This window comes from Dysidea avara, chromosome 9 (assembly GCF_963678975.1).
Source record: "Dysidea avara chromosome 9, odDysAvar1.4, whole genome shotgun sequence".
Classification (NCBI taxonomy): Eukaryota; Metazoa; Porifera; class Demospongiae; order Dictyoceratida; family Dysideidae; genus Dysidea; species Dysidea avara.
In genome coordinates, this window is record NC_089280.1 from 22,810,481 (window position 1) to 22,837,569 (window position 27,089).

Consider the following 27,089-nt stretch of genomic DNA (forward strand, 5'->3'; position numbering starts at 1 on the left):
TCTAATGCAAAATCTGTGCTTCTGTGGGATTTTATACCATGGCTAGCTGCTCTGACCATGCATGATGACATAGATAGGTACAGGGCCACCCAGAGAAATTAGGGGGCCCAGGGCAAAGTTAAAGTGGGGCCCCAGGGGCAAGGAGGTTTCCATTCTGAATCACAAATTCTCCCAAGCTGTAAGTTGAAGACCAAAAAAAAAAGTAATTACATACTGACAATGACAATAGCTACCCCTCACCAACCATATATCTCCTTATTTATAAGCTTGCTACACTGTTCCCACTGCTTGAAGGTTCTTAGATTACTAATTTATTAAGCTGCTTTACTGTAGTTGTACCCAGTTATACTGAAAGTAAAATGTCAGTAACTTTAAGTATATGGAACATGATTGTTTTACTAAGTTTTAAACTCTCAGTAAAACATCAGTGAATGCAGGCTTACTGAAAAACTACTAAAATAACAAACAATTAACTGTTTCATATACTGGGGATATCAAGCAGTGTCCTCTGAAGAATATTGTGACTGCTCTATTAGAGTATCTGGATCTGACTGCTCTATTAGGGTATATCGATCTTTTAAACAAGTATTCAGGGGGCCCTTCGTGGGGCCTCTTTCAGGCTGGGGCCCGGGGCAGTTGCCCCCCCTCCCCCCTGTGGGTGGCCCTGGATAGGTAGCCTGCTACATTGGGTAGAGAATCTATCATGATCAGTGGGAAGGTAATTTCAGTATGGTTACATATATATATTATATATAGGCATTCCAGCCTGATTTTTAAATTTGGAAATATGGGCTTTTGATATTCTCAATAGATAGAGTATCGATTGCCGATCTCAGAAATATATAGTTTGTTGGGTTGGAATTAGCTACTTTGGCAAGCACAGTGCTTAAAAACTGAAAAAAGGTACATTTTTTCTCCAGGGCTCCCCATACATTTCAAAGGGAAAAATGGCACAATTGAATCAGGAAGCCATCTAGCAATCAGGACTATCTTGAAACTGCAGTTGCTTTTAGCTGCAAGTTTGTACATGTAATGAGAGTAACTTCAGATCATATCAGATCCCAGCGATCTTTGTATGCTTAGTGGTGAGCAAACATGTTTCATCCACTGCACACTTCTCAATACAATGGTGTATACCCATAGGCAACTGGCTATCTCAAGTAAGTAAAAACATCAAGTTAACAACTTATAAAGGTAAACAACTACAGTGGAGGTACCACAGTGATGCAACAATACCTAACGTGGAGTTGTGGTTTCAATTATGGCATTGTTATGCTGACTTTGAAGTGGTATATACTTTTGAGCTGATGACACAGCTATCAGAAAATTGCTCTGGAGCTGAAAATCGGTAACCAGAGCGAAGTACCTACGCACTTTAAAGTAAGCACCAGTGACTACTTTCCACCCAACAGTACGTTTTTAAAAGTTTTTTAAGTATTCTACATACATTGCATGGCTTGAAAAGATCACAAAACAACACAAAACTTACTTATATGTAACGCGCACGATAAAACTAAGATTTTCATGATGATCAACGTGTGGACAAACCCCACAGCGATTTTCATCCTCATTGGAGCTCGGACGATGGAGCAATCCCAAGTTAAACACGAGTTGCTATTTTGTGCCAGGGTTCTATTGGGGAATATACGGAGAATTTTTTAATTAAAAAATCTCGGATACTGGAATGCCTATTATATATATATATATATATAGCTACGGCGGGAGGCGCCGGACTCCAAATATAGCTATAGCAATTTTGCTAGAAAAAATACAGATTGAAGAAACTTTTATGAGAATTCAGTCGCGAAATTTATTAGTAGCATAATTATGATTCTGTAATTATTAAGCGCGGTGCACGTGATCATTGGAAGGAGACCACTGGAATACACAACAAAGTAGAGAATGTCCAGAACTATACCTCAGGAAAGTAAGACTTAAAATTAATAGTGTTTGTTTGGATTCGTGTTTAGAACACTTCATTTGCGTCCAGCTATTTGACGCCAGATCACTCTGTAAGGGAGGTAGCTAGTCTGTCGGCGCCCGCCCCTTCGCATAGAGTAAGGGTCTGGTATACTTAGTATAGTGGAGTTGTACCGGATTACCAAAAACTGGTGCAACCAATCAGAACGCTCCACGTTTAATCAGCGCATTTTTGTTTATGTTACGTCAGAAGAATGAATCAAATGTCCTAACAGTGCTGAAAGAAACAAAAGGAGTTAGCTAATAAAGAACAAAGAGAAGAAAGTGTTTTTTCGGGAAGGGCTTTTCGCCTTGTTTGATACGCGAAAAACCCGGGTTACGCTCTGATTTCCTAGGTAGGGAGACATGTCTATTCTATAAAAGTAGACCAATCCACTTTCACCTGTGTTAAGGTGAAGGAAGTTCAATATCACTGCCACAATTTTGAGTGAGGCACTTCCGTTAAGACCATTTTCGTTACGTCATTACATTCAAATTAAATTCCTCCAGAGCAACTCGGTGATACTAAGCAAACCAGACCCTTACTCCATGCGAAGGGGCGGGCGCCGCCAGACTAGGAGGTAGCCTCGTGTCCAGACCGCTATTTTCCCGAGTATCTAGTTGTTGCCACCCAAGTTGATAGTTGTTGCCACCCAAGTTGATAGTTGTTGCCACCCAAGTTGATGAATCATACTTGATACACTGCTAGTACGATAAAAATTGTTTGTAACAAACCTTGCAGCTCTTCGATTAATTTTATTTATTTATTATTTATTAATGCTTTACCTGGTCCTACAGCCTGCTCAAAGACTTTAACTACAGAAAGTGTGTTTGAAAAGTTGGAGAAAGGAGAAAAAATCCATGACTGGACCTAGGTGGCCTCGAACCTGCAGCCATCCGATTTACGCTCAAACGCTTGCAGGAGTCTACCAGATTGTCAGGATGTTTTCTCCTTGTTATTTTCATGTAATTATATCCAAATCTTCTCTATGTCTCTTCTTTGCCATGGTGACCAAATAATATTTGCATATTCTAATTGTGGTCGGACTAAGGAAAAATAGGCAGTTTCTTTAAGGTGTTGATTATTTGATTAAGATTTCTTCTTAGGAAGGACAAGGTATGGCTGGCTTTAACAGTAATATTGTGTATATGTTTGGACCACTTAAGTTCTGATTGTATAGTAACGCCCAAGTACTTACAATTCTCAACTATTTGTAATGGAGTGTCGTGCAGGTAATAGTCAGATATTATCTTGTGTTACCTATGTTATGGTTTGACCTGTGAGTTCGAGACAAATATTTATACATGTACGTGTGTGGGATTTATACTTATCGATTGTGGGTAGCCAAAAATGTATATATATATATATATATATATATATATTAATTCTCTTCGCCCACGTACATGTTTTTCAAGCACTTATCCGTCATTCTTGGTCAGATTCCAATCGGATCGGTACCATTCAATTCTAGAATTTGAGACAAATCTTTTGATCCAGGATTGGTGGCGATTCGTTAAACTATGGGAAATATCCTTTAAAACACCGTAACTACCTGAGGAAGACACGAATCCGTCCACAACTTTCTGGAGACACTTATCGTGTTACCAGCCTTTCCCATCCCAGACGTTTCTCTCCCCTGTGGACGACAGAACAAGAAACGTAAAAATCGAGGCCATAAAAGTTTCAAACACAACCTCCTCCCAGGTTTTTCCCCCGACTAGCTTCAAACTCGCTAGACCAACCACCCGTCCAGATCAATGTGTCATAAGGTGGTTTTCGTATCTATCATTATGTCGGTTGCGAGATACTTATCACTGTCAAAGGCCATTATAAGTTTATGATATGCGTATACGGTGTTCCGGTATACACACGCTGCTAATAGAAATTAGATGACGTCATGGTTAAAATTTAATATCTGAAAGCTTACAGTGAGATAGGATCAATCACTTTTTCATGATTTAACCAATCACATCAGCGAATTTGATCATGTGATCTGGTGTATACGCTATCATCTGGCAAACACATCCACCAGTATAAAAGGACAGTTCCGTAGTGGATGTGGCAAGTCTACGAGCAATGATCATTCTTATCAGGCTACTTAACAGAGACTACAGACTCGCCGGCAATACACACTCTGTACCCTGCTGCGCTGTTCACTACAAGGATAGACGTCCTGAGACCTACACCACTATTCTTTCTTATTCTTATCCTCTTTACCAGTTAGGCACTGGAGGGCATACACAGAAGGCAGAGCCTGTACGAAGTGTTTACTGCTGTGCACTATAGACGAAGTATATATAGCTACTGTAGCACGGAAACGGAGGATTACCAGCAACATCGCTGCAAGGGAGAAGGAAACAGTCAAAAAAGGAGAGTTTCATAGTGGGTGTGGCAAGTTAGAGAGCGATGATCACTCCAATCAGGCTGCCTAACAGACTACACAAGGAAGACTCGACTAAAGATGGCTTTATTGTGAGCAAGGAACTGAACTGAAGATACCATTTCAACTACTCTAATAGAACATACATCTACCTTACCAGGTGATGAACCGTGAACAAGATCATGAAGTTGCTATTGCAGTCTTCAATGTGTAGGGAGACACATTTTCACTCCTTTGGTTAACTCTACAGGGACAGCTGAAACTTCCAGAAGCTCTATTAGTTTAACTACCCTAAAAGACATCCAATGCAACAAACAATTTTTTTAAATGACAAAATAGCTTTTACAGTGTACCCTAATAGAACACACACAACCTCTAATTGGGCAACCACTCTTCTTATGAAGGATTCACCTGATATCTTAATTCTGAGAGCAACTATAATAAGCAACTCTATCCAAATGCACATGCTGGTGTTGACCTTCTTGCTCAGTAATTAACTTGAATACCCATACTCAATACTGCACTGCATACACACTTTGTCATGTAATAACACAATATTATCACTAGGATGTAGAAATGGGACTCCAATTCAGTTACTCTAACAACACAATCTAACTAAATATGAACCACTGTATGTAAAACGCAAGTTGAATTGGTCATTGTGGTGATGCAGCAACTATTGATCCTCATACAACACTCAGACACTGTTAGTTCATGCAACATCATCCAAATGAAGTAGAATACATCCCAATTGTAGCATTTGTCTGCCACTCAAAAGCTAATCTCTTTTGTGTATGTGCATGGTTAATGGGACACATTTTGATACTCCACCTTCATGAGGACTGTGCACACATGCATCTTGATAAGCCATCTGCATGAGTACTGCACAGATGTGCAGAAATTGCAGTGCACAAGGCCAACCTACATTACATAAACTATGACATCAGTCACTCTTTGTTGATGCACACACAATTGAAGAAATTATGTGTGCACATTAGTAGCTATGCGTAATCATGTCTTTGCTGGTATGTGATGATGTGCACATAATTATTGTCTTAGCATCACGCACATTTTGCGCGTGTACACCTAGTTTATATATTAATTCTCTTTGTCCATGCACGTGTTTTTCGAGCACTGTTCCGTCATTCTTGGTTGGATTCCAATCGGATTGGTACCATTCAAATCTAAAATTTAAGACGCAACTTTTGATCTAGGATTGGTGGCGATTCATTAAACTAAAGAAAATACCCTTTAAACCACCATAACTACATAAGGAAGACACAAATTAGTCCAAAACTTTCTGGAGACTCTTATTGTGTTACCAGCCTTCCCCATCCCAGTTTACACTAGACATTTCTCTCTCCTGTGGACGACAGAACGAGAAACGTAAAAATCAAGGCCATAAAAATTTCAAACACAAACTCCTCCCAGGTTTTTCCCCCGATTAGCTTCAGACTTGCTAGAACAACTACCCGTCCAAATCAATGTGTCATAAGGTAGTTTTCGTGTCTATCATTACGTGGTTGCAAGATACTTATCACTGTCAATGGCCATTATACGCGTATATGGCGTTTCGGTATACACGCGTTGCCAATAGAAATCAGATGACATCATGGTTTAACTATCTAAAAGCTTATAATGAAATAGGATCAATCAGTTTTTCATGATTTAACCAATCACATCAGCGGATTTGATCATGTGATCTGGTGTGTACACTATCATCCGGCAAACACAGCCACCAGTATAAAAAGAGAGTTTCGTAGTGGGTGTGGCCAGTCTACGACTACTTGACAGAGATCACACACCGGGAATGCACACTCTGCACCCTGCTCGCTCATTACAAGGATAGATGTCCTGAGGCCTACACCGCTGTGCGCTAGACCAAGTATAGCTACTGCGACACGAAGTCTATGAGCGATGATTATTTCTATCGGGCTACTTGACAGAGACTATACAAGGAAGACTCGCCAGAAATACACAATCTGCACCCTGCTGTGCTGTCCACTACAAGGATAAACGTCCTGAGGCCTATCCCACTGTGCGCTACACGAAGTATAGCTACTGTGACAAGAAGACAAGCAGGTCAGGGACTATAGACAGACCTAAAACGGAGGATGTTGCAAGTTAATGTGTAGTGGGTGTTGCAAGTTAATGTGTGATGATCACTCCGGCCACAAGCTGCCTACAATGACACACTCTGCACCCTGCAGGATGACACCTTTGTGAGCGAGGAAGAACGGAAAATTACGTTCAACTACTCTAATAGAACATACATCTACCTTACCAGGCGACGAATCGTGGGGACAAGATCATTTAGTTGCTATTGCAGTCTTCAATGTGTAGGGACACACACACATTTTCACTCCTCGGTAACTACACTACAGGGACAGCTGAAACTTCAGAAGCTCTAGTAGTTTAACTATGAACATACATCGCGATATCTACCCTAATAGAACACACATGACCTCTAATTGATCAACCACTCTTCGTATGAAGGATTCACCTGGGCTATGTTGATACCTTAATTCTGAAAACAAATACAACTCTTCCCTATCCAAATACACATGCTGGTGTTGACCTTATTGCTCAGTACAGCCGATTAACTTGAATACCCATACTCAATACTTTAACTGCATACACACTTTTGTCATGCAATAAATAAACAACACAACAATACCTTGACTAGGATGTAGAAATGGAACTCCAATTCAGTTACTCAAAGTGACAACACAATCTAAATATATACCACTATATGTAACAAATGCAAGTTGAATTAGAATATAGCTCATTGTGGTGATGCACCAACTATTGGTAAACTGATCCTCATACCACATTCAGACGCTATGTTAGTTCATGTAACATCATCCAAATGAAGTAGAGTACATCCCAATTGTGGCATTTGTCTGCCATTCAAAACTAATTCTTTTATGTATGTGCATGGTTGTAATGGGACCTGCATGAGTACTGCACAGATGCGCAGAATTCTTTGTTCATGAATCCACCAACATTATAGCTAGATGTAAGTGCCACACACAATTGAAGAAATTATGCGTGCACATCAGTAGCTATGCATAATCATGACTTTGTTGGTATGTAATGATGTGATTACTCCTTGATCATTAGTTATGTTCGAATTTAAGTGTATTCACACAATAGCACTTAACAATTGTCATGCGCATTTTGTGCAGGTACACCTAGTATATATGATTATCAATTGTGGGTTTCGAATTTTCTTCCTTGACGGTTGACTTAACCATTGATTTTTTGTTCTTACATTCCTGTGTGTTTACCCTTGATTTTATTATCAGTTTTTGACCAGCTACAAACAAATAGCCAAATTCACACCATTCTTTCTCATCCCTTGCCTCATCTGTGCCACAAGAAGGGTATAGTCATCTATACCGTAAAAGCCTCCTTGCACTATAGTCTTAAAACTGGTTATGTTTTACAAAATATTACATGGACATGTTGACATTACAATTACCCTATAACGTCCCTTACATCATCTACCCGTGGACGTAACCAACAGTTCACTACTCCATTTGCCAGAACTGATACATATTTAAATTGTTTCCTCCCTTCTATTATGTATAATTATCTGAGTTCTACACAGTAAATAACAATAACAATAGTCTGACATGGCTGACCCTGATTAAGCACCCCAAAAAGGTCTGCATAAAGTACTGTTACCGAAAACAGGTGCATCCAATCAAATCCACCGTATTACAAATTAAGTACACGGGACTACAGGGTTGGAACGTAAATGATGTGAGTTCTTTTTTATCAGAGTGCGGGTCGATTTTCTATTTAGCCTTCTATAATAGCTAGACGCCTTCCCTGTGGGGAAATAGAAATACTGTTTCCTCAGCCTCGACTTGAGCCTAAACATCAATTCAGTGCCTATAGAAAGTGAGTGAAATTGCCAGTACTTGTGATCTTATTATGGTTGTTAACGTGAGCCACAGTGCAATTACATGTACGTATTTCTATGCACAAGTCCTGAAGCAGTTCAGACCAATACAGAAAAATACCTACCAATCCGATACCTAAGCCAAAGGAGCTGTGCTGTAGTTATAAACCAATAAAATATACTGATATCTGCTCTATAATTTTGTACCATGGCTTTGACTATATTATAGTGTCTGTATTTATTTGCAATAGTGTGTTATAACACCCTTCAAGTTAGGTATGCACAACTATCTTCTATTTTGCAGTGACTGTTCTATTAGAGCATCTCGATTTTTCATGCAAAATATGATGCGTTGCAGGTGCTCAACTTTTAGCAAAGCAAATCTTGTGCCTAGAATACAATTTCCAGTCTGTTGTCACAAGTATTATGATGATGATGATGATGATTGGTGCAAGTGGGCTTAATTGTAATGTACTACAAATGCCGATTAATACCAAAATGGCTGACTTCAATTCAATGGAACACTAGAGAAGTTACAATAGTATTGTATTGCAGAATTTATTGATTAATTTTGCTAATAGAACATACATTTTTTGAGGATTTCTAATAGAACACACATAGAACAATCTAGATTTTCCATTGGTAGATCTATGAAAGTATAAACTTTTACTACTGAATATATTTTAGCTACATGCTTTTTTACCCCTCAGTGACTGTTCTAATAGAGTATTTCAACCCCACAATTTATGGTTTTTGCCTTGTAATAGTCAATGCAATTTCTAAGCTATATGTATGAATTTTAAGTTATTTCCATAATTAGTTTACCCTGTAGGTAGACAAAAATTAATATTAGGGCTTATATATATAAAACTGAAAAGCCATCTGTCTGCATTCCATTTGAGTTCACTCATTCCTCTTGCCAGTTGCTGCACACATCAAAGCAGTTTTGGCACCAAACAATAACCTCATCATCTAGTAAGCTAGCATTTAAATGAAGCTTCTAGCTGCTATCTTTTGTTGTTTACAGTGCATTTAGTGCAAGGGTGTAGAGCAAAAACTTGCTTGAATTCTTTCTGTAAACCGCAAGTAAACACCTATGCCAGTCAACTTATGTATACCTTTATAAGATGGTTTTTAAAGTTAGCTTTTAATGTTAGACAATTGGCTTAGTAGTAGGGTACGCACTTTATAACTGCGAAGTTGCAAGTTTGAATCCAATTAGTGGCAATTTTCTTTCTTTCTTTTTTTTTTTTTGCTCTGGGTACCTTTTTAGTACAATATTTTTTTTGTGCTACAAGATATTCATATATACAATTTTTTTCTCCAAATTTGAACCTTATTGTACAACATTCTATTCTGAATGTGTGCCATTTTATTTTAACTCTCATGCTGTAAAAAAATGAAGTGTGCTTTGTACAGAAAAACAGTGTCATGGGGCACACTTAGGTGTCACAGGCACACTGCACAAAGCACACTTCATTTTTTGGGTACAGACATCAACTTATAATGCTTTTGTATAGAAAAAAGGATAATTGTAATGAGTTATTGCTGGAATATGTGAGACTATAATGTCTATAGAGTAGACTTTGTTTCAATATTGAATGAGTATCCTTTCCACTGTCACTAACTGCAGTAGTGTAAATATAGGCAATGAAATCCTGCACCTATAGGGTAGGCCTAATTGACTGATAGGTACATGATGTAGTACTGTTGGAGTGTAGGTGTACTTATTGTACTTGCAGTACATTACACAACTTTGGTAATGTACAGTTGGATGTGTTGCATGTTGTGTTTAGCTAAATAGTACGACAAATATTGCTTTAAAATGAATGAGTATTAGCTAACGTTTAGTTTTTTCCAGCACTAATTTAGTTACACTATACGTGTATACGTGTTACAGTACTGAAGTGTAGTGTAGTGTTTCCATGCACGGCAATAAAGTCCTATACTAGTAGGGCAGGGCTATAGACTTTGTTTCAGCATTATACTTATATCCTACTAATTGGAAGTAGTGTAACTATGGGACAATGAAGTCCTGCACATACAGGACAATACTAATTAACTGTTGTGGTACTGCAGGAGGGTAGGTGTGTTTATAGTAAATTACATCACTTCAGGTTGCAGTGGATATCGTAATTATTATGCTGCATGTGTCTAAATAGCCAGCACAAAAAAACATTGCTTCAAATTTATCCCATTTAGTTCTTTACTCCACTGCATGGACAGTAAGTTACATGTATAACTATACTGGAATATAGTGTAATCAAGTGCTAGTTGCAATTTTACACTTGTTTAGATTTGCTTTATAACTGTCCATTGTTTTTCAACCAGTCAAAAGGCACTGCTACGGTGATCAGCCTATGTACACCTAGTTATTGCCATTCTTGATTTACCCTGAATCTGTGACAAAAGTTTGATCTTTCCTACGGGAATAAAGATCATAACTCCATGAATACTCCATGAATATTTATCAGATTCATTGCAAACTTAGTACATTAATTCACCTTTATGCACTCTTTATTTGTACTGAAGTTCAAGGCAAACAAGTTATTTTATAACAATTTTTGTAAAGCTTGTGAAAAGAATTTGCCCCTTATAGACCTCCTATGGCTATAGACCCCCTATGGCTTAAGAAGACTAATAAAATGAAAAAAATTGTATTTTTTGAACATCCATATCTTGCAATTGCAGGTGCAAACTTAATCAAATTTTCTGTGTAGCCCACCCTACCTAGTGGACAGCTATAATGCAAATTGCAAAAATGCTGTGCTTTGGCCTTTGGAGAAGGAATTCATGGAGCTATGCATGTGTGAATTATTGTTTTCTGTCTTCCTGTCAATAAGACTCAATATACCCTTGATGTGGCACACCACTTGCCTTGACACATTACCATTTGTCTTGCTATATATATATTCTGGTGAATGTGTATCATGTAAAGTCTCATTATGATGTGACATTACGACAGGATCTGGAAGACCTGCCCGCAAGTATTTGAAGAATGTCAAATCATTATTTGCCAAGAACTGGTATGATGTTGGTTTGGAATTATTAGAGCCAGAAGATGAAAGTAAATTAGATGAAATACAAACTGACAAGGGTGGAAATGTTAACGAATGCTGTGGTGTTATGCTATATTTGTGGCTTCAAAAACAACCCTATGCAACCTGGAACCAGTTAATAGATGCTTTGAGGTCACCTGGTGTTGAACTGTTTGATGTGGCTTCCAAGATTGAAGAAATGTTAAATGGTATGAGACACCGTTATGTTATGTATATCATTATTGCGACTATAAAATCTATGTGACCAGATTATCACTACTCAAGCATTTTTAACAAGTGTCTAAAATGTACAATTATGCCAAAAACTATTATGAATTTTTAACTAAAAGTTCTTAGTACTTTATTCAGCAGGAAAAATGGTTGTCACTTTATTTATGGTGGGAATGACAAGCATAAATTCCTTAATCTGGAAGTGATGTTTTATTTTAAGAAGCAAAGCGCTGCTGTTATTTAAGGACAGCTACTATATCCTAATATTGTTAATTTAAAAATGAAGTAGGGATCCAAGCAATGAGACAATACATACAGTGTATATGAATGATGGTATTACAGCATAGCTCGGTGCTAAAATCCCTACATTGTTTTATTTTTATATATTTATTTATTAAGGCTTTACATTTACAGCACAAGTGCTGAAGGTCTGTAGGACACCTGGTCTACTGCCTGTCTTACAGCTTTTTACATTGGCATGTTATTCAATGACAAAGTAGGGATTTTGCCACTGAGCTATGCTGCAATACCATCGTTCATCTCTTTTTTATCACTTGGATCCCTACTTCATTTAAAACTTTTTAATATATTAGTTTGTGCTTTTTTGTTATAGCATACAGCTATACACGTGTGACAGGGTGACTGCTGTATTAGAGTATCTCTTCAGGGAGCGTATCACTATTTCATATTTTTACTGTGGAATAATAGTAAGGGGGTATGGTCATCGTGATGGAGCAAATGAGGTGTGATCTCAGTGCTTGATTGTTATTAATTAACCAAAATCATTAATGGCCGTGGTCTTTAACCTATCATGAAGTTACAGGTATCTACCTAGTGTATGCTTTAAGTACATTTGGCATCTAAATATGCTGCTCAAGGAAAGTGTTGATAGGGAAAGTTAATGCCTCGATATTGTTTCGTTGCATGAAGAAGATGACAACCAGCCTGATTGAAAATAAAAGGAAGACAAGGCACAGAGGGCACACACTCATCGGAACCCCAAAAGGCACATGCCTCTAGTTTGTTATTGTGGCATAAAATGCTGGCCTTGTGCTACTTTCTCCAGCCATGCAACTGTGGTAAGGTAGGCTGGTAGACAGGCTGGCAGACGAAAATCAATTTAAAAAAAAATTATATCCAGCCACATATGTAAAGTGTTTTCTTGTTTTTAATGCTATATTTGATGTAAGATGCTAGCTAATATTATTTTTGTAAAGGTAATTTCATCAGGTAAGATGTCTCTAGGATGATTTTACAAGGTAGCATTTTAGGTGGCACAATCATGTCATTTTGGGGGGATACCTACTTAATGGTACTACTGTACTGACTGATTAAAGGCACAACTACTGTAATTTAATATATTTTAAAATGGAGTAGGGATCCAAGTGATAAATAAGAGATGAATGATGGTATCACAGCATAGCTGTGTGAGAAAATCCCTACATTGGCATTGCATGTTATAACAATAAGCTTGTTAAATGCCAAAGTAGGGATTTTCCTACCGAGCTATGCTGTGATACCATCATTCATTTCTTGTTTCACTACTTTTTATCACTTGGATCCCTAAAATGTAGACTAGTTTGTTCAGTTTTTTGTATGCACATGTGACTGTTCTATTAGGGTGAATGCTGTATTAGAGTATCTCAAGTCAGCCTCTAGCCTACCAAGACTGAGACATGGTCACTACTATTCCTTGTTGTCACTGTGCTATTATTATAAATACAGCCAACCAATAAGGGGTGTGGTCATCGTGTTTGAGTAAATAGATTGTTAAGAGGTGTGGTCTCTATGCTTGATTATTAATCAGGATTGTTAGTGGGCATGATCTAAATATATCGTAAAGTTACAGACATCTACCTAGTGTCCAGTATCTGTTACAGTAGCGTAAATGCTTTAAATAATTTTGTGACATCTAAATTATGCTGCTCAAGGAACGTGTTATACAGACCTGGATGTGGTTTTGTAGCATGAAGAGGATGACAACCAGCCTGATTGAAGGTAAAAGGAAAGACAGGGCATAGAGAGCATGCACTCATCATGCAGAACCCCAAAAGACACAGTGAGTTTGTTATTGTGGCGCAAAATGGTGGCTGTATGTTGCTTCATTTTACCTTAAGCTTTGTGACCATGGTCAGACAGACGGGTAGGCAGACGGAGTTTGGGCAATCAAAAAAATATGTATATCCAGCTGTCTGTTAGTGTTTTCTTGTTTTTAATATATTCCATAAAGGTGATTTTCGTCGTGTAAGATGTTTCTATTTAAAGGTGGAATTGTAGGTGACACATGTCATTTTAGGAGGATTCCTACTTAAACAGTACTGTTGTACTGTTTGATATATCTGATTATAATGTATACACTAGCTAAAACAATGTACTTACACTGGAAAACATTTGCTGATGTCTGTTTATTCTGTTTTGTTATGTTCTACACAATAGAGCCACCCCCCACCCAAGAAGGTTCACAACAACCTCTACAATCACCTCCTCCAATCCCTGTTAGTTTTTCCATAAATGAAAATATTCAAACAGCATTTACTAGGCTCTCAGCAGCAGTAACTACAGGCATTACAAATGCTAATTTCTCTACTTTACAAAGAGCAGCTTTTGAAACAGCACGATCTCCATATATGGCTCTTAAATCTCATGACATTATTCCCATTCTGAAGGGAGCTCAATCATTTGATAATCTCTGCACTTCATTAGCTGATAGTCCTTACTGGAACTTCCTGGACACTAGAATCTTGGAGGCAATGGCAGCTGCTTCTATGATACCTGCTGCACAAGAGTCTATTGAGAACTTTAAGAAAACATTTTTTGGCATGACTTTGAGTGAGGCAGCTCCTTATTTTCCAGTGCGTGTACGTCCTAAACTAGATCACACCATAATGAGAGAAGTTCTTCACAAGGATCCTAATCAAATGACAATTGGAGACTTACACAAACATAGATTCTTTATAGAGATGGAAATAACTAAGAAACCAGATTCATGTACAATTTCCTGGATTGTAATTGGGTCAGTAATAATTGAATGGCAGATTCATGTTGATCTTGTATATCAAGTTTATTCTGCATCAAAGAGCAAACTTGCACTGCAATCAGTCACTCACTTATCCATCCCTGCAGTGATACGATGGGCAGAGCTACCTATCCTTTGGCGTGGACAAGAGGTTACACACATTGGACCATTCAAGGACTTTACAAACCGACTATCAAACCCCTTGCCTGAAGGACTAGAATGGACTACTCTGAGTACTGACGATATTGATGAAATCGTGGAATTGTTTGACCATACCTATAATGGAGTCATCAACAAAAATGCCATTCAGTGGAACTTTAGTCATCCTAACTATATGAGTGAGTTTGTGTTTGGAGTAAGAGAGTCTTCTAGTAAGAAACTAGTGTGAGCTCACTGGTGTATACCACATCACATAAGTATCAAAGGCCAATTACTACCAGTAGTGGAACTAGAAGCAGCAGTATACTATGGTGCACCTGATGAATTGTTCAATGTGGTTACCAGAGAAGCTATGAGACGTGTTAACAAGTTTGGAATATCACAATCGGTGTTAATTTTATCAACCCAAATCATTAGACCCACAATTACTCTTTCTCTTTGGATGTATAATTTCTTATGTTCATCACATCCTCTTCCATATAACTCCCCCAGAATAGCTGGTTTGAGGAAAATGACGTTGAAAGATGTTCCTAGTACAATGGCTCTCTTTAACCAGGAAATGTCTCATTTTGAGATTGGGCATGTATTCCAAACTGAGAAAGAGTTTATACATTACTTTCTTGGTCCATCAATTCCAGGATATATAATTACGTATGTTGTTGAGGACCCAGTTAATGGAAATATTACTGACATGTTTGCATTTAGGCTTCCTTCATTCAATAATGTGAATGACAAGATGGGTAAATGTGCAACAGTTTCTGTTATAGTAAACACCACAACTCCAACAAGGCAACTCATTACTGACTTACTAGTGTGTGCAAAACAAGAACAAGTTGATATACTCAGCACTCATCAGTATGGACTTGCAAGGTGCAATTTTGAGAACTTGTTAGTACGTCATTATCTGAGTGTGCACTGGCACATTTTTAACTACAGTTACCCTGAAGTGGATGAGGAAAGCTGCTGTGTGTTTTGTTCCGCTTTTGTAATGGGGATAGATAAACGTGTATTTGAACCTGGTTTTGTCTCTGAAACCAAGGTAATGAATCAACAATTTAAAGAGGTGGCTCAGGAGCAGAGGAAAGGTGAGACATAGTAAGTGTATTTAGTTACTAGTATTTGTATGGCAGCATGCAAGTAATGGAAAGGCTTTATCTGGAACAAAAGAATGGTTCCTGGTTTGATGGATGAGGCAGGTGTGTTATTAAGATGTAAGGTTCACAATTAACTCTCCAAACTGAGCATTGTGTAACTTGGCAAGGCAGTGGCTATCAACGATTCTTGTCCTGTCTTGTCCAGTCCTGTCCTGTCCACTTAGCTATATTGATTCAAAGTAAAAATTTAGTAAAAATTATAGGATTATATGTACATCGGTGATACTTAGCACATTTTTAAGTGAGGTATATGTAGTAGGTATTTAGTATAGTAGTACTGTATAGCACTGTAGGATCCCTTCAAAATATAGGGTGCCTGCTATAGTACTACCACAAAAGAGCATCATACCACTTCTTTTACACAATGAAAAGCACTTTTATGGGAGAATCTATAAGGCCAGAGGCTAAACGATGCATCATACAGCCACCATTGTTATGCCACAATGACAAACTCACAAGTTTTGGTGTTCCAACGAGTGACTGCCTTTTTGTGCCTACCAAACCTTCACCTGAACGTAAAAATCTGGGGAACATGGCATGCATAACTAGTGCAGCCAGTTGAAAAAAAAATGATCATGATTAATCACAATGAAGAATCTGTTTAAATCTGTTTACATCATGCAGTCAGTACAAGCACATTCATATTGAAATTAAAGTGCTTCTTCAGTTCTTATAACTTAGCGCCTAAAGGGTAAACATTAATGCAAAAATACATGGATGTCACTGTTTTCAAGTGACTGTTCTATTAGACTATATTGTTAGTGTTGTATATTTATGTATCCATATGACTTCTTCATTTTGCTAGTACAGAGAGGTTAAGGCCTAAATGAAAACTAGTAGGGTTGAGGTTGTGGCCTTTCTTTTTAACAGTCTGTTGACTAGAGTACACTTGTATTGCATGTCTACTATTATCTCGTAGGTCATCCAGTTTCAGCATGTAATCTTCAAGGGGTAGAATCAGCTGGTCCCACTGTCAGTTCTTCATCACCACTACCTTCAGATATGGTGAAGGATAAAGCAGTTGGTACTACTAAAAGCACAGTCACTGCACCCATTTCACCTGATGCTGGCACTATCTCTGCTTCATCTAGTGATCCTAGTCCGAGTTTGCAGCATTTTGAAGAAGAAGACATGATTTGTATCAAAGGGGCAGAGGATAAAGGAAAAGGTGTAATCAGATGGGTTGGAACCTTACCTGGTGTAGATGGACCTGTGGCTGGAATTGAAATGGTATTGCTACATGTAATTGAATATATTTGGCAAGCGTTTTTGCATGTACAGTGCTCCCTTGATCATCCGACCCCCTTGGGACCAAGACAAGTTCATATAATCAAAGCCCATTCATTTATATTAGGAGCACATCGAATCCTGGTCTATGTGATTCGATGAACTCCTGTTTATATACAAAGCCCTGTTCAAATACTCTTTTGGAACATACATCTTTGACAAAATACTCTAACAGAGCTACTGTTCAAATAACCAAGTATTCGGATGATAGAGATCGAGGGAACACTGTACTTGGATATTTACTATGAAAAAGAAAGCTTGATCACTTTAATACTTGTTTGTCAGCTACAAAAACCATTTTAAAAGATTGAGATGTAAGCATACTGAGCATTTTAATATTAATAAGTCTCTCTTGAAATAATGCTATTCCTGTGCTGCATATGTAAAATTCTACTAAATAAAGTGCTTGTTGGCATGTATATTGTGTCTGAGTGTATTTGACCATAATATTGCAACAATGCATTTAGATATAATTATTCTTTGTTGTTTATAGAACAGGACTTGGCCAGGAGGTAACAATGGGACCTGGGAGAAGAAGAATTACTTCAAATGTACAATGGGTCATGGCATATTTATGCCATTTTCTAAAATCATGAAAGACCCTCTCTGTAACTACTCACCAAAAGACAGTGGCTATGAGTACGAAGATCTTGATAATAAAAATACTAATGAACAACTTCTTCATGGACTTCTTTCAACTGCAGACATATCTTCTGAACCCACTAATAGTATGTGTGTGCGTCTGTGCATGCGTGTGTGCATGAGGCAGCATAGCCAAGTGGTTAGGGCGTCTTCCTGGTGATCAAAAGGTCCCAGGTTCAATTCCCGGTGATGCCACTTTGGTGTTGTTGTTTCCTTGAGCCAAAAACTTTACTCACATTGCTCCTCCAGTCTACCCAGCTGTTAGTGGGGACCTGGTGGCCTGGTGTCAACTGGAGAAGCAGCCCACCCAGCTATAACATCAATGGGTACCTGGCATTAACTGGGGAAGGAAATGCCCAACTGTCCTTGTCTCACTTAACGGTGTTAAGGTCGTTGTGGAACCTTGGGTTCCGCGACCTCTCTGTGAGACCTGGACAGTCCTCCTGCAGGTTACTAGCCCTGGATTTGCCTGCACAAGGCTCAAGCGCCTGAGTGGTGCACAGGCATCCCAGTGCTGGTTCGCTGGATGGCAATAGCTGTGCTTCATATAGCTGCCGTGGGCTTTGCTTTGCGTATGTGCGTGCACGCTGTGTGTGCGTGTGTGTATGTGCGTGTCATTGTGTATTGTGTAGTTTGCATGTGTGTGGTGTATAATGCTAGACACAGTTTCACTGGGATTGACTGAAACAGTTGGAAGTACAAATTTGTCACGAAGTCACAGATTAAAATGCTGGAAATGGCTCTGAGCTACAGAACTGGTCAAGACTTGAATTGAACGCAGATCTACCTGCAGCACATGCCTACACGACACCGTGTATTCAGACTGTCACCATTTTATGTCATCTATAGTCACTAGTCAATAGGCCTCAAAAAATTATGCTCAATATATATATTTTTAATTAAGAGCATAATTCCACTAAGAATTTAAAATTATCACCTAGGAAATGCAATCTAGAAGCACACTTAGTCTAATTTCAGTTGGATATATTAGCCTTTGTACGGTAGTGTACTGCATATTATGGATCATGGAGGTTCGCACTTTCTCACAAAAATGTTGACCAAAAACCAGCCTCACAATACCATCCTGGTGCCTTGGCAGTATTGGTTAGGTATGACCAAGCCTAAAAGTGCCTTCAGTACCATCCTAAACAGAATTTTCTAGTGGCTGGCTGATGCCTTCAGCCAGCATATAGGGCTGATTGGGCTACGTAGGGCATATAGCAAGGTGTACTTCATGCTCTCATTAATAAGACCCTGTCACCATGTCACATATAGCTATGGTCTACTTCCTGGCCTTGAGGCTATATTTGTTACTACGTTATAAGGCCTCAACCTTGCTTAGTACTAAGTAGGGAATATAAGGCATCAGCCATATATATATGTATATATATATCTAATCCAAAACAGCCAAGCTGTAAAAAAAGAGTGCGGCCCTGAGAAAGGCTATGGTGAAAAAAGATGTGAAATCCAAGGTGGCGGCCAAGAAATGGCTGTGATGGTAGGTTAATGGTAAAAATTTTAATAACAACAATTCAGTGAATTTGGTGCCACTTGGTCTTGGCACAAAATTCACTTGAATTGTCGTTATTAAAATTTTTACCATTAACCTACCATCACAGCCATTTCTTGGCCGCCACCTTGGATTTCACATCTTTTTTCACCATAGCCTTTCTCAGGGCCGCACTCTTTTTTTACAGCTTGGCTGTTTTGGATTAGATTTCACTTCTTTTTGCATTTGTATACCCCAAAGCCGGCCTATGGCCGGCTTTAGGGCTTTTTAACCTGTCATTTTTTTCTTTACTACAGGAAGAAGAAAAGATGAAGCAGGGTGATTTCTTTGTAGCTGACCTCTCTGCAAGGTGAACCATCTAGCTGATCCCTCTACCGGATGACTTGTTTGTAGCTGAACTCTCTACAGGGTGATTTGTTTGTAGCTGAACTCTCTACAAGGTAACTTCTTCTAGCTGATCTTTCTACAGGGTGATTTGTTTGTAGCTGAATTCTCTACAGGGCGATTTGTTTGCAGCTAAACTGCTGAACTCTCTACAACGTAACTTCTTCTAGCTGACCTTTCTATAGGGTGATTTGTTTGTAGCTGAATTCTCTACATGGTAGTTTCTTTGTAGCTGAACTCTCTACAATGTAACTTCTTCTAGCTGAACTCTCTACAGGATGACTTGTTTCTAGCTGATCTCTCTACAGGGTGACTTGTTTGTAGCTGAACTCTCTACAGGGTGATTTGTTTGTAGCTGAACTCTCTACAAGGTAACTTCTTCTAGCTGAACTCTCTACGTGGTGACTTGTTTGTAGCTGAACTCTCTACAATGTAACTTCTTCTAGCTGAACTCTCTACGGGTGGCTTGTTTCTAGCTGATCTCTCCACAGGGTGACTTGTTTCTAGCTGAACTCTCAACAGGGTGATTTGTTTGTAGCTGAACTCTCTACAAGGTAACTTCTTCTAGCTGACCTTTCTACAGGGTGATTTGTTTGTAGCTGAATTCTCTACATGGTAGTTTCTTTGTAGCTGAACTCTCTACAATGTAACTTCTTTAAGCTGAACTCTCTACAGGATGACTTGTTTCTAGCTGATCTCTCTACAGGATGACTTGTTTGTAGCTGAACTCTCTACTGGGTGATTTGTTTGTAGCTGAACTCTCTACAAGGTAACTTCTTCTAGCTGAACTCTCTACAGGATGACTTGTTTCTAGCTGATCTCTCTACAGGGTGACTTGTTTGTAGCTGAACTCTCTACAGGGTGATTTGTTTGTAGCTGAACTCTCTACAAGGTAACTTCTTCTAGCTGACCTTTCTACAGGGTGATTTGTTTGTAGCTGAATTCTCTACAGGGCAATTTGTTTGCAGCTGAACTCTCTACATGGTAGCTTCTTTGTAGCTGAACTCTCTACAATGTAACTTCTTCTAGCTGAACTCTCGACGGGTGGCTTGTTTCTAGCTGATCTCTCTACAGGGTGATTTGTTTGTAGCTGAACTCTCTACGGGGTGATTTGTTTGTAGCTGAACTCTCTACAAGGTTACTTCTTCTAGCTGACCTTTCTACAGGGTAATATTATTGTTTGTAGCTGAATTCTCTACAGGGCGATTTGTTTGCAGCTGAACTCTCTATATGGTAGTTTCTTTGTAGCTGAACTCTCTACAGGGTGATTTGTTTGTAGCTGAACTCTCTACAAGGTAACGTCTTCTAGCTGATCTTTCTACAGGGTGATTTGTTTGTAGCTGAATTCTCTACAGGGTGATTTATTTGCAGCTGAACTATCTACATGGTAGTTTCTTTGTAGCTGAACTCTCTACAACGTAACTTCTTCTAGCTGAACTCTCTACAGTATGACTTGTTTCTAGCTGATCTCTCTACAGGGTGACTTGTTTGTAGCTGAACTTTCTACAGGGTGATTTGTTTGTAGCTGAATTCTCTACAGGGCGATTTGTTTGCAGCTGAACTCTCTACATGGTAGTTTCTTTGTAGCTGAACTCTCTACAATGTAACTTTTTCTAGCTGAACTCTCGACGGGTGGCTTGTTTCTAGCTGATCTCTCTACAGGGTGATTTGTTTGTAGCTGAACTCTCTACGGGGTGATTTGTTTGTAGCTGAACTCTCTACAAGGTTACTTCTTCTAGCTGACCTTTCTACAGGGTAATATTATTGTTTGTAGCTGAATTCTCTACAGGGCGATTTGTTTGCAGCTGAACTCTCTATATGGTAGTTTCTTTGTAGCTGAACTCTCTACAGGGTGATTTGTTTGTAGCTGAACTCTCTACAATGCAACTTCTTCTAGCTGAACTCTCTACAGGATGACTTGTTTCTAGCTGATCTCTCTACAGGGTGACTTGTTTGTAGCTGAACTCTCTACAGGGTGATTTGTTTGTAGCTGAACTCTCTACAAGGTAACTTCTTCTAGCTGATCTTTCTACAGGGTGATTTGTTTGTAGCTGAATTCTCTACAGGCGATTTGTTTGCAGCAGAACTCTCTACATGGTAGTTTCTTTGTAGCCGAACTCTCTACAGTGTAACTTATTCTAGCTGAACTCTCTACGGGTGGCTTGTTTCTAGCTGATCTCTCTACAGAGTGTCTTGTTTCTAGCTGAACTCTCTACAGGGTGATTTGTTTGTAGCTGAATTCTCTACAGGGTGATTTGTTTGCAGCTGAACTCTCTACATGGTAGTTTCTTTTTAGCTGAACTCTCTACAATGTAACTTCTTCTAGCTGAACTCTCTACATGGTGACTTGTTTGTAGCTGAACTCTCTACAGGGTGATTTGTTTGTAGCTGAACTCTCTACAAGGTAACTTCTTCTAGCTGATCTACTTTTCTACAGGGTGATTTGTTTGTAGCTGAATTCTCTACAGGGCGATTTGTTTGCAGCTGAACTCTCTATATAGTAGTTTCTTTGTAGCTGAACTCTCTACAGGGTGATTTGTTTGTAGCTGAACTCTCTACAAGGTAACTTCTTCTAGCTGATCTTTCTACAGGGTGATTTGTTTGTAGCTGAATTCTCTACAGGGCGATTTATTTGCAGCTGAACTCTCTACATGGTAGTTTCTTTGTAGCTGAACTCTGTACAATGTAACTTCTTCTAGCTGAACTCTCTACAGGATGACTTGTTTCTAGCTGATCTCTCTACAGGGTGACTTGTTTGTAGCTGAACTTTCTACAGGGTGATTTGTTTGTAGCTGAACTCTCTACAAGGTAACTTCTTCTAGCTGATCTTTCTACAGGGTGATTTGTTTGTAGTTGAATTCTCTACAGGTGATTTGTTTGCAGTTGAACTCTTTTACATGGTGGTTTCTTTGTAGCTGAACTCTCTACAAAGTGAGTTCTTCTAGCTGATCTATCTACAGGATGACTTGTTTCTAACTGAACTCTCTACAGTGTGATCTGTTAATAGCGGAACTTTCTACTGGGTGATTTGTTTGCAGCTAAACTCTTTGCATGATTGTTTCTTTGTAACTGAACTCTCTACAAGGTGACTTCTTCTAGCTGATCTCTCTACAGGATGACTTGTTTCTAACTGAACTCTCTACAGTGTGATCTGTTCATAGCGGAACTTTTTACTGGGTGATTTGTTTGCAGCTAAACTCTTTGCATGATTGTTTCTTTGTAACTGAACTCTCTACAAGGTAACTTCTTCTAGCTGATCTCTCTACAGGGCAATTTGTTTGTAGCTGAATTCTCTACAAGGTGATTTATTTGAGCTGAACTCTCTACATGATGGCTTATTTGTAGCTGAACTCTCTATTAGGTACCTTCTTCTAGCTGATCTGACTACAGGGTGACTTGTTTGTAGCTGAATTCCCTACAGAATAACTTACAATGTAATATAACTGAGTAAATTATAAATGCAGCTGAATGCTTTATTAGGGTGACTGTTCTATTAGAGTATCTCGATCTCGCATTTGCTGCACCTAGTTGCCTTTCGAATCATAACTCAGTGATTTGTAATCCAATTCTTCTGTACTACTGCAAGGACTTTCTATGATGATTATTCCAGCTACATACTGATTTTCAGCTCGTTGCTCTAAGCGGTTTGCCTGGTAGATACGAAAACTAATAGTTTTTTTATTCATAAAAATCGATCGCGTAATTTTGACACAGGTTGGGTTTCGTGTCATATCTCCATGGTCTTTATCCCGATTCCTTTCAAACCACAAAAAGGCACTCCTACGATGGTTGCTCCATCTACATATCAATTTTCAACTGATTCCTCCAAGGAGTTTACCCTGTAGGCGTGACAGACCTTCGACCTTATTTTACGCAAATAATCGGTCATAACTCCGTGAATGTTCATCGGATTCCTACCAAAGTTGGTACGGAGATCCGCCTTAATGCGCCCTTTAAGTGTGCCAAATTTCAGCCAAATCCGAGCACGCATTCGTGTTTTATGGCGAATTTTGCGAAGTGTGCGAAATGAAGAAGATGAAGAAGAAGAAGAAGAAAAAAACGAAGAAATTAAAACGAAATTTTGTTCGCTCGTATCTCGGAAATGGCTGGAGCGATTTTCTTCAAATTTGGTGTGTAGACTCCCCTAACTGGGCGGCACGTCTCCAGCAAATTTGGTTCCAATCGGATAACGGATCACAGAGCTACATAGGTGTGAAAATTGCGTTTTCTTTCTTCCTGTTAATATACTCACGGTGTGGCGCGCCGGCTTCTTGGGCCGCACGACACACTATCGTGTGTCTTGATATATACATATGGATGAGGGCATGAAGTACACCTTGCTATGGTAGGGACCTACTTGACATAGTCACTAATGAAGTCATGAAATACAGCTTAGCTACTGTTTTTAAAAGGATTAAAACCTCACAATTTTTTGCGGATTACTGAAATTGCTACTCAGTCATAATGGTGTTTGAGTATTGTATCCTGAAAACCCCCTCGAAATTTTGGATGGCGGTAATCCACTAACGTTTTCCACTTCAAAAAACCCTGCTATATGGTGTGTTTGGACCTAGTTGACGTGGTCACTTTGGTGAGGTAGTCTATTAATGAGGTCATAAGTACACCTTTGCTATGTTTGGGACTTACTTGACATGGTCACTGTGACGAGATGGTCTTTTAAAGTGGTATCTATTAAATAAGGTTTCACTATGAACATGCACATTATCCTGCAGGTCATCTGGTCTCAACACATCATCTTCAAGGACTAGCATCAGCTGCTCCTACTGTCAGTTCTTCATCTCCACTACCTTCAGTTGTGGTGAAGGATAGAACAGTTGTTACTGCCAAAAGTACAGTCACTGCATCTCCTACAACTACCACCACAACTGCCTCGTCTACTTCTTCCAGTCCAAAGTCTCCCTCACAACATTTTGAAGAAGGAGACATGATTCGTATCAAAGGGGTGGAAGATAAAGGAGGAGGTGTGGTTAAATGGGTTGGTACTTTGCCTGATATGGATATACTTGTACCTGTGGCTGGACTTGAAATGGTATGTAGATACCATTGGTCACATGTCATAAGTCTGTGTGAATGTGTAGTTGTATAACAGTTTATAAACTGTTTATGTGTTCTCTGTTTTAGGACAATGATTGGCCAGGGGGGAATGATGGATGCTGGAAGGAGAAAAGGTACTTCAAGTGTGCAATGGGACATGGCATATTTATGCCATTTTCTAAACTCATGAAAGACTCTTTCTACTTATCAGACAGTGGTGATGAGCCCATTGCGGTCTTCAATAATAGGAAATCTACTAGTATACCTGGTGATAGTAGTACACCCTTTCGTCCAGAAAAGGTAGGCTCTGCTTCAAATTCTCAGCCACTTTCAGAACAGTTGTTAAGCCACTTTCACCCACTTTCTGAACTTTTATCAGAGCTGTCTACTGGTGACAATACTACTGACACAACTAATGGTATAGTATGAATAATGTATGTAAATGTGTAGCCGTATGTTGAGTGTAATTTTTCCAGTAGTGTGTCTGTGTGTGTGCGTGTCTCTGCGTGTGTGCGTCTCTGTGTGTGTGCGTCTGTGTGTGTGTGTGTGTGTGTGTCTCTTTCTCTGTGTCTCTGTGTGTGTGCGTGTGTCTGTGTGTTTGTCTGTCTGTGTGTGTCTCTCTGTCTCTGTGTGTGTGTCTCTGTCTGCCTGTCTGTGTGTGTGTGTGTGTGTCTCTGTGTGTGTGTGTGTCTGTGTGTCTGTATGTGTGTGTGTGTGTGTGTGTGTGTGTGTATGTGTGTCTGTGTGTCTCTGTGTGTGATGCTGTGCTGGTGTGTCTCTGTGATGCTGTGTGTGTATGTATGTGTGTGTGTGGTGCTCTGTGTGTGTGTATTGTGTGTGGTGTGTCTGTCTGTAATGTGTAATATGTCTATGTATGTGAGAAGTTTTATGCAACTTAATTTGTTCAGTTACTAGTGATGATGACGGAATTTTGAAGGTCACCTTTCCTGGAGATCGTACTGGCCTTATAATTGATAATGAAGGAAACACCATAATTGAAATTCAAAATGAAAGTCACACTGCCATAAAAGTACACCACAATCGAAGTGAACCTGCAGCTAATGGAGTTGCATGGATATTGGGGAGCAAAAAGAACTGCGAGGATGCTTTGATGTTGATGTGTAAAAAACTGAATGAAAAGATCTGTCGTTTACATGCTATTAAAGAAACTATTATGATCCCTGACAGTAGTGTAGGAAGAGTTATTGGAACCGAAGGCAGTGTAAAGAAAGCCATCGAAAAGCTATCAGGAGTGGAAATGAAGGTTGAACAAGAGAAAGATATGATGTTACGCTTGCTTACAAGTGAGGCTAAAGTCATTATTCAAGGATCTGAGGAGCAAATCGAGAGAGCTAAACAATTAATAGAGCTGGCTCTACAAGGCGAGAACATTGTTATGCTACAAAATGTGTTGACTGAAGTATTGAAAGTTATGAATGCAATGGGATTTGAACTATTGTAGAACACTTTTAATTTTTATATAACAATTTGTGTTTTTATTGTACATGTCTTTAATATCTACAGTTTTAGTTTATTACGGGAGATGTGAAGCAAGGATGCTATCATGGTGTTAGTTGCTAAGGGTTGGGTAATAACTTCCACTTTGCTCTTCTAGCTTTACAATCTTTATATCACAATGTCAAAGTATCCCCAGTATTCTTGGCGTTACTGTATGTGTAGCTATAGTGTTGATCTCAAAACACATAAATAACACCATGTAAGGTCATTTGTATACCACAAGTGTATATATAAAATGTATGTATCTTATGGTGTCCTACTAGTATGTAATAACAGCTCCTTGTACATATAGTAGGGTGCATATAACCCTTTTGTCCAGCACTTTACCATAAACATGCATGGCAGACCACATGTGCATTATACACAAAGCTGAGCATAGCTATGCATGCATATCTATCTATCTAATGCAAAATCTGTGATTTTATACCATGGCTAACTGCTTCGACCATGCATGATGGCATAGATGGGTAGTCTCGTGTAGCCAGACCACTACTTCTCTTTTTTGTGGGGGTGGGAAAAGTACATTGGGTAGAGAATCTATGATGATCAGTGGAAGGTTTCATGTTTAATCTCAGTAGTGGTATATAGCTACGGCAGGAGGCGCCGGAAAAGTAGCTATAGCAGTTTTGCTAGCTAGAAAAATACAGATTGGATAAACTTTTATGGCCTTACTAGGAATGCACTCGCAAAATTTATTAGTAAGCATAATTATGATTCTGCAATTATTAAGCGCGGTGCATGTGATCATTGCAAGGAGGCCATTGAAGTAGAGACGAGTAGAGAATGTCCAAAACTATACCTCAGGAAAGTAAGACTTAATATTAATGTTATGAACCGTACGCGTA

At 39.0% G+C, this 27,089-nt stretch overlaps 2 protein-coding genes across 2 annotated transcripts; both read left to right on the plus strand.

The window, feature by feature from the left end:
• The first annotated feature begins 1,856 nt into the window (after nt 1–1,856).
• LOC136267349 (uncharacterized) lies at nt 1,857–14,926 on the plus strand. Its single transcript, XM_066062458.1, has 3 exons — nt 1,857–1,927; nt 11,216–11,497; nt 13,956–14,926. The coding sequence occupies exons 1-3, from the start codon at nt 1,903–1,905 to the stop codon at nt 14,921–14,923; spliced, it is 1,275 nt and encodes a 424-aa protein (XP_065918530.1). The 5' UTR covers nt 1,857–1,902; the 3' UTR covers nt 14,924–14,926.
• Nucleotides 14,927–14,939: 13 nt separating this feature from the next.
• Nucleotides 14,940–26,260, plus strand: LOC136267347 (uncharacterized). The gene is made up of 6 exons (XM_066062456.1): nt 14,940–15,779; nt 16,768–17,078; nt 17,629–17,863; nt 24,405–24,721; nt 24,814–25,144; nt 25,635–26,260. The coding sequence occupies exons 1-6, from the start codon at nt 15,047–15,049 to the stop codon at nt 26,186–26,188; spliced, it is 2,481 nt and encodes an 826-aa protein (XP_065918528.1). The 5' UTR covers nt 14,940–15,046; the 3' UTR covers nt 26,189–26,260.
• Nucleotides 26,261–27,089: the final 829 nt, after the last annotated feature.

Coding starts and splice junctions, on each gene's coding strand:
- LOC136267347 (XM_066062456.1), top strand. CDS start 15,047: ATGAGACGTGTTAACAAGTTTGGAATATCACAATCGGTGTTAATTTTA. Junction 17,864..24,404: donor ATCTTCTGAACCCACTAATA/GTATGTGTGTGC, acceptor ATTATCCTGCAG/GTCATCTGGTCTCAACACAT. Junction 25,145..25,634: donor TACTACTGACACAACTAATG/GTATAGTATGAA, acceptor TAATTTGTTCAG/TTACTAGTGATGATGACGGA.
- LOC136267349 (XM_066062458.1), top strand. CDS start 1,903: ATGTCCAGAACTATACCTCAGGAAA. Junction 1,928..11,215: donor CAGAACTATACCTCAGGAAA/GTAAGACTTAAA, acceptor ACATTACGACAG/GATCTGGAAGACCTGCCCGC. Junction 11,498..13,955: donor GATTGAAGAAATGTTAAATG/GTATGAGACACC, acceptor TCTACACAATAG/AGCCACCCCCCACCCAAGAA.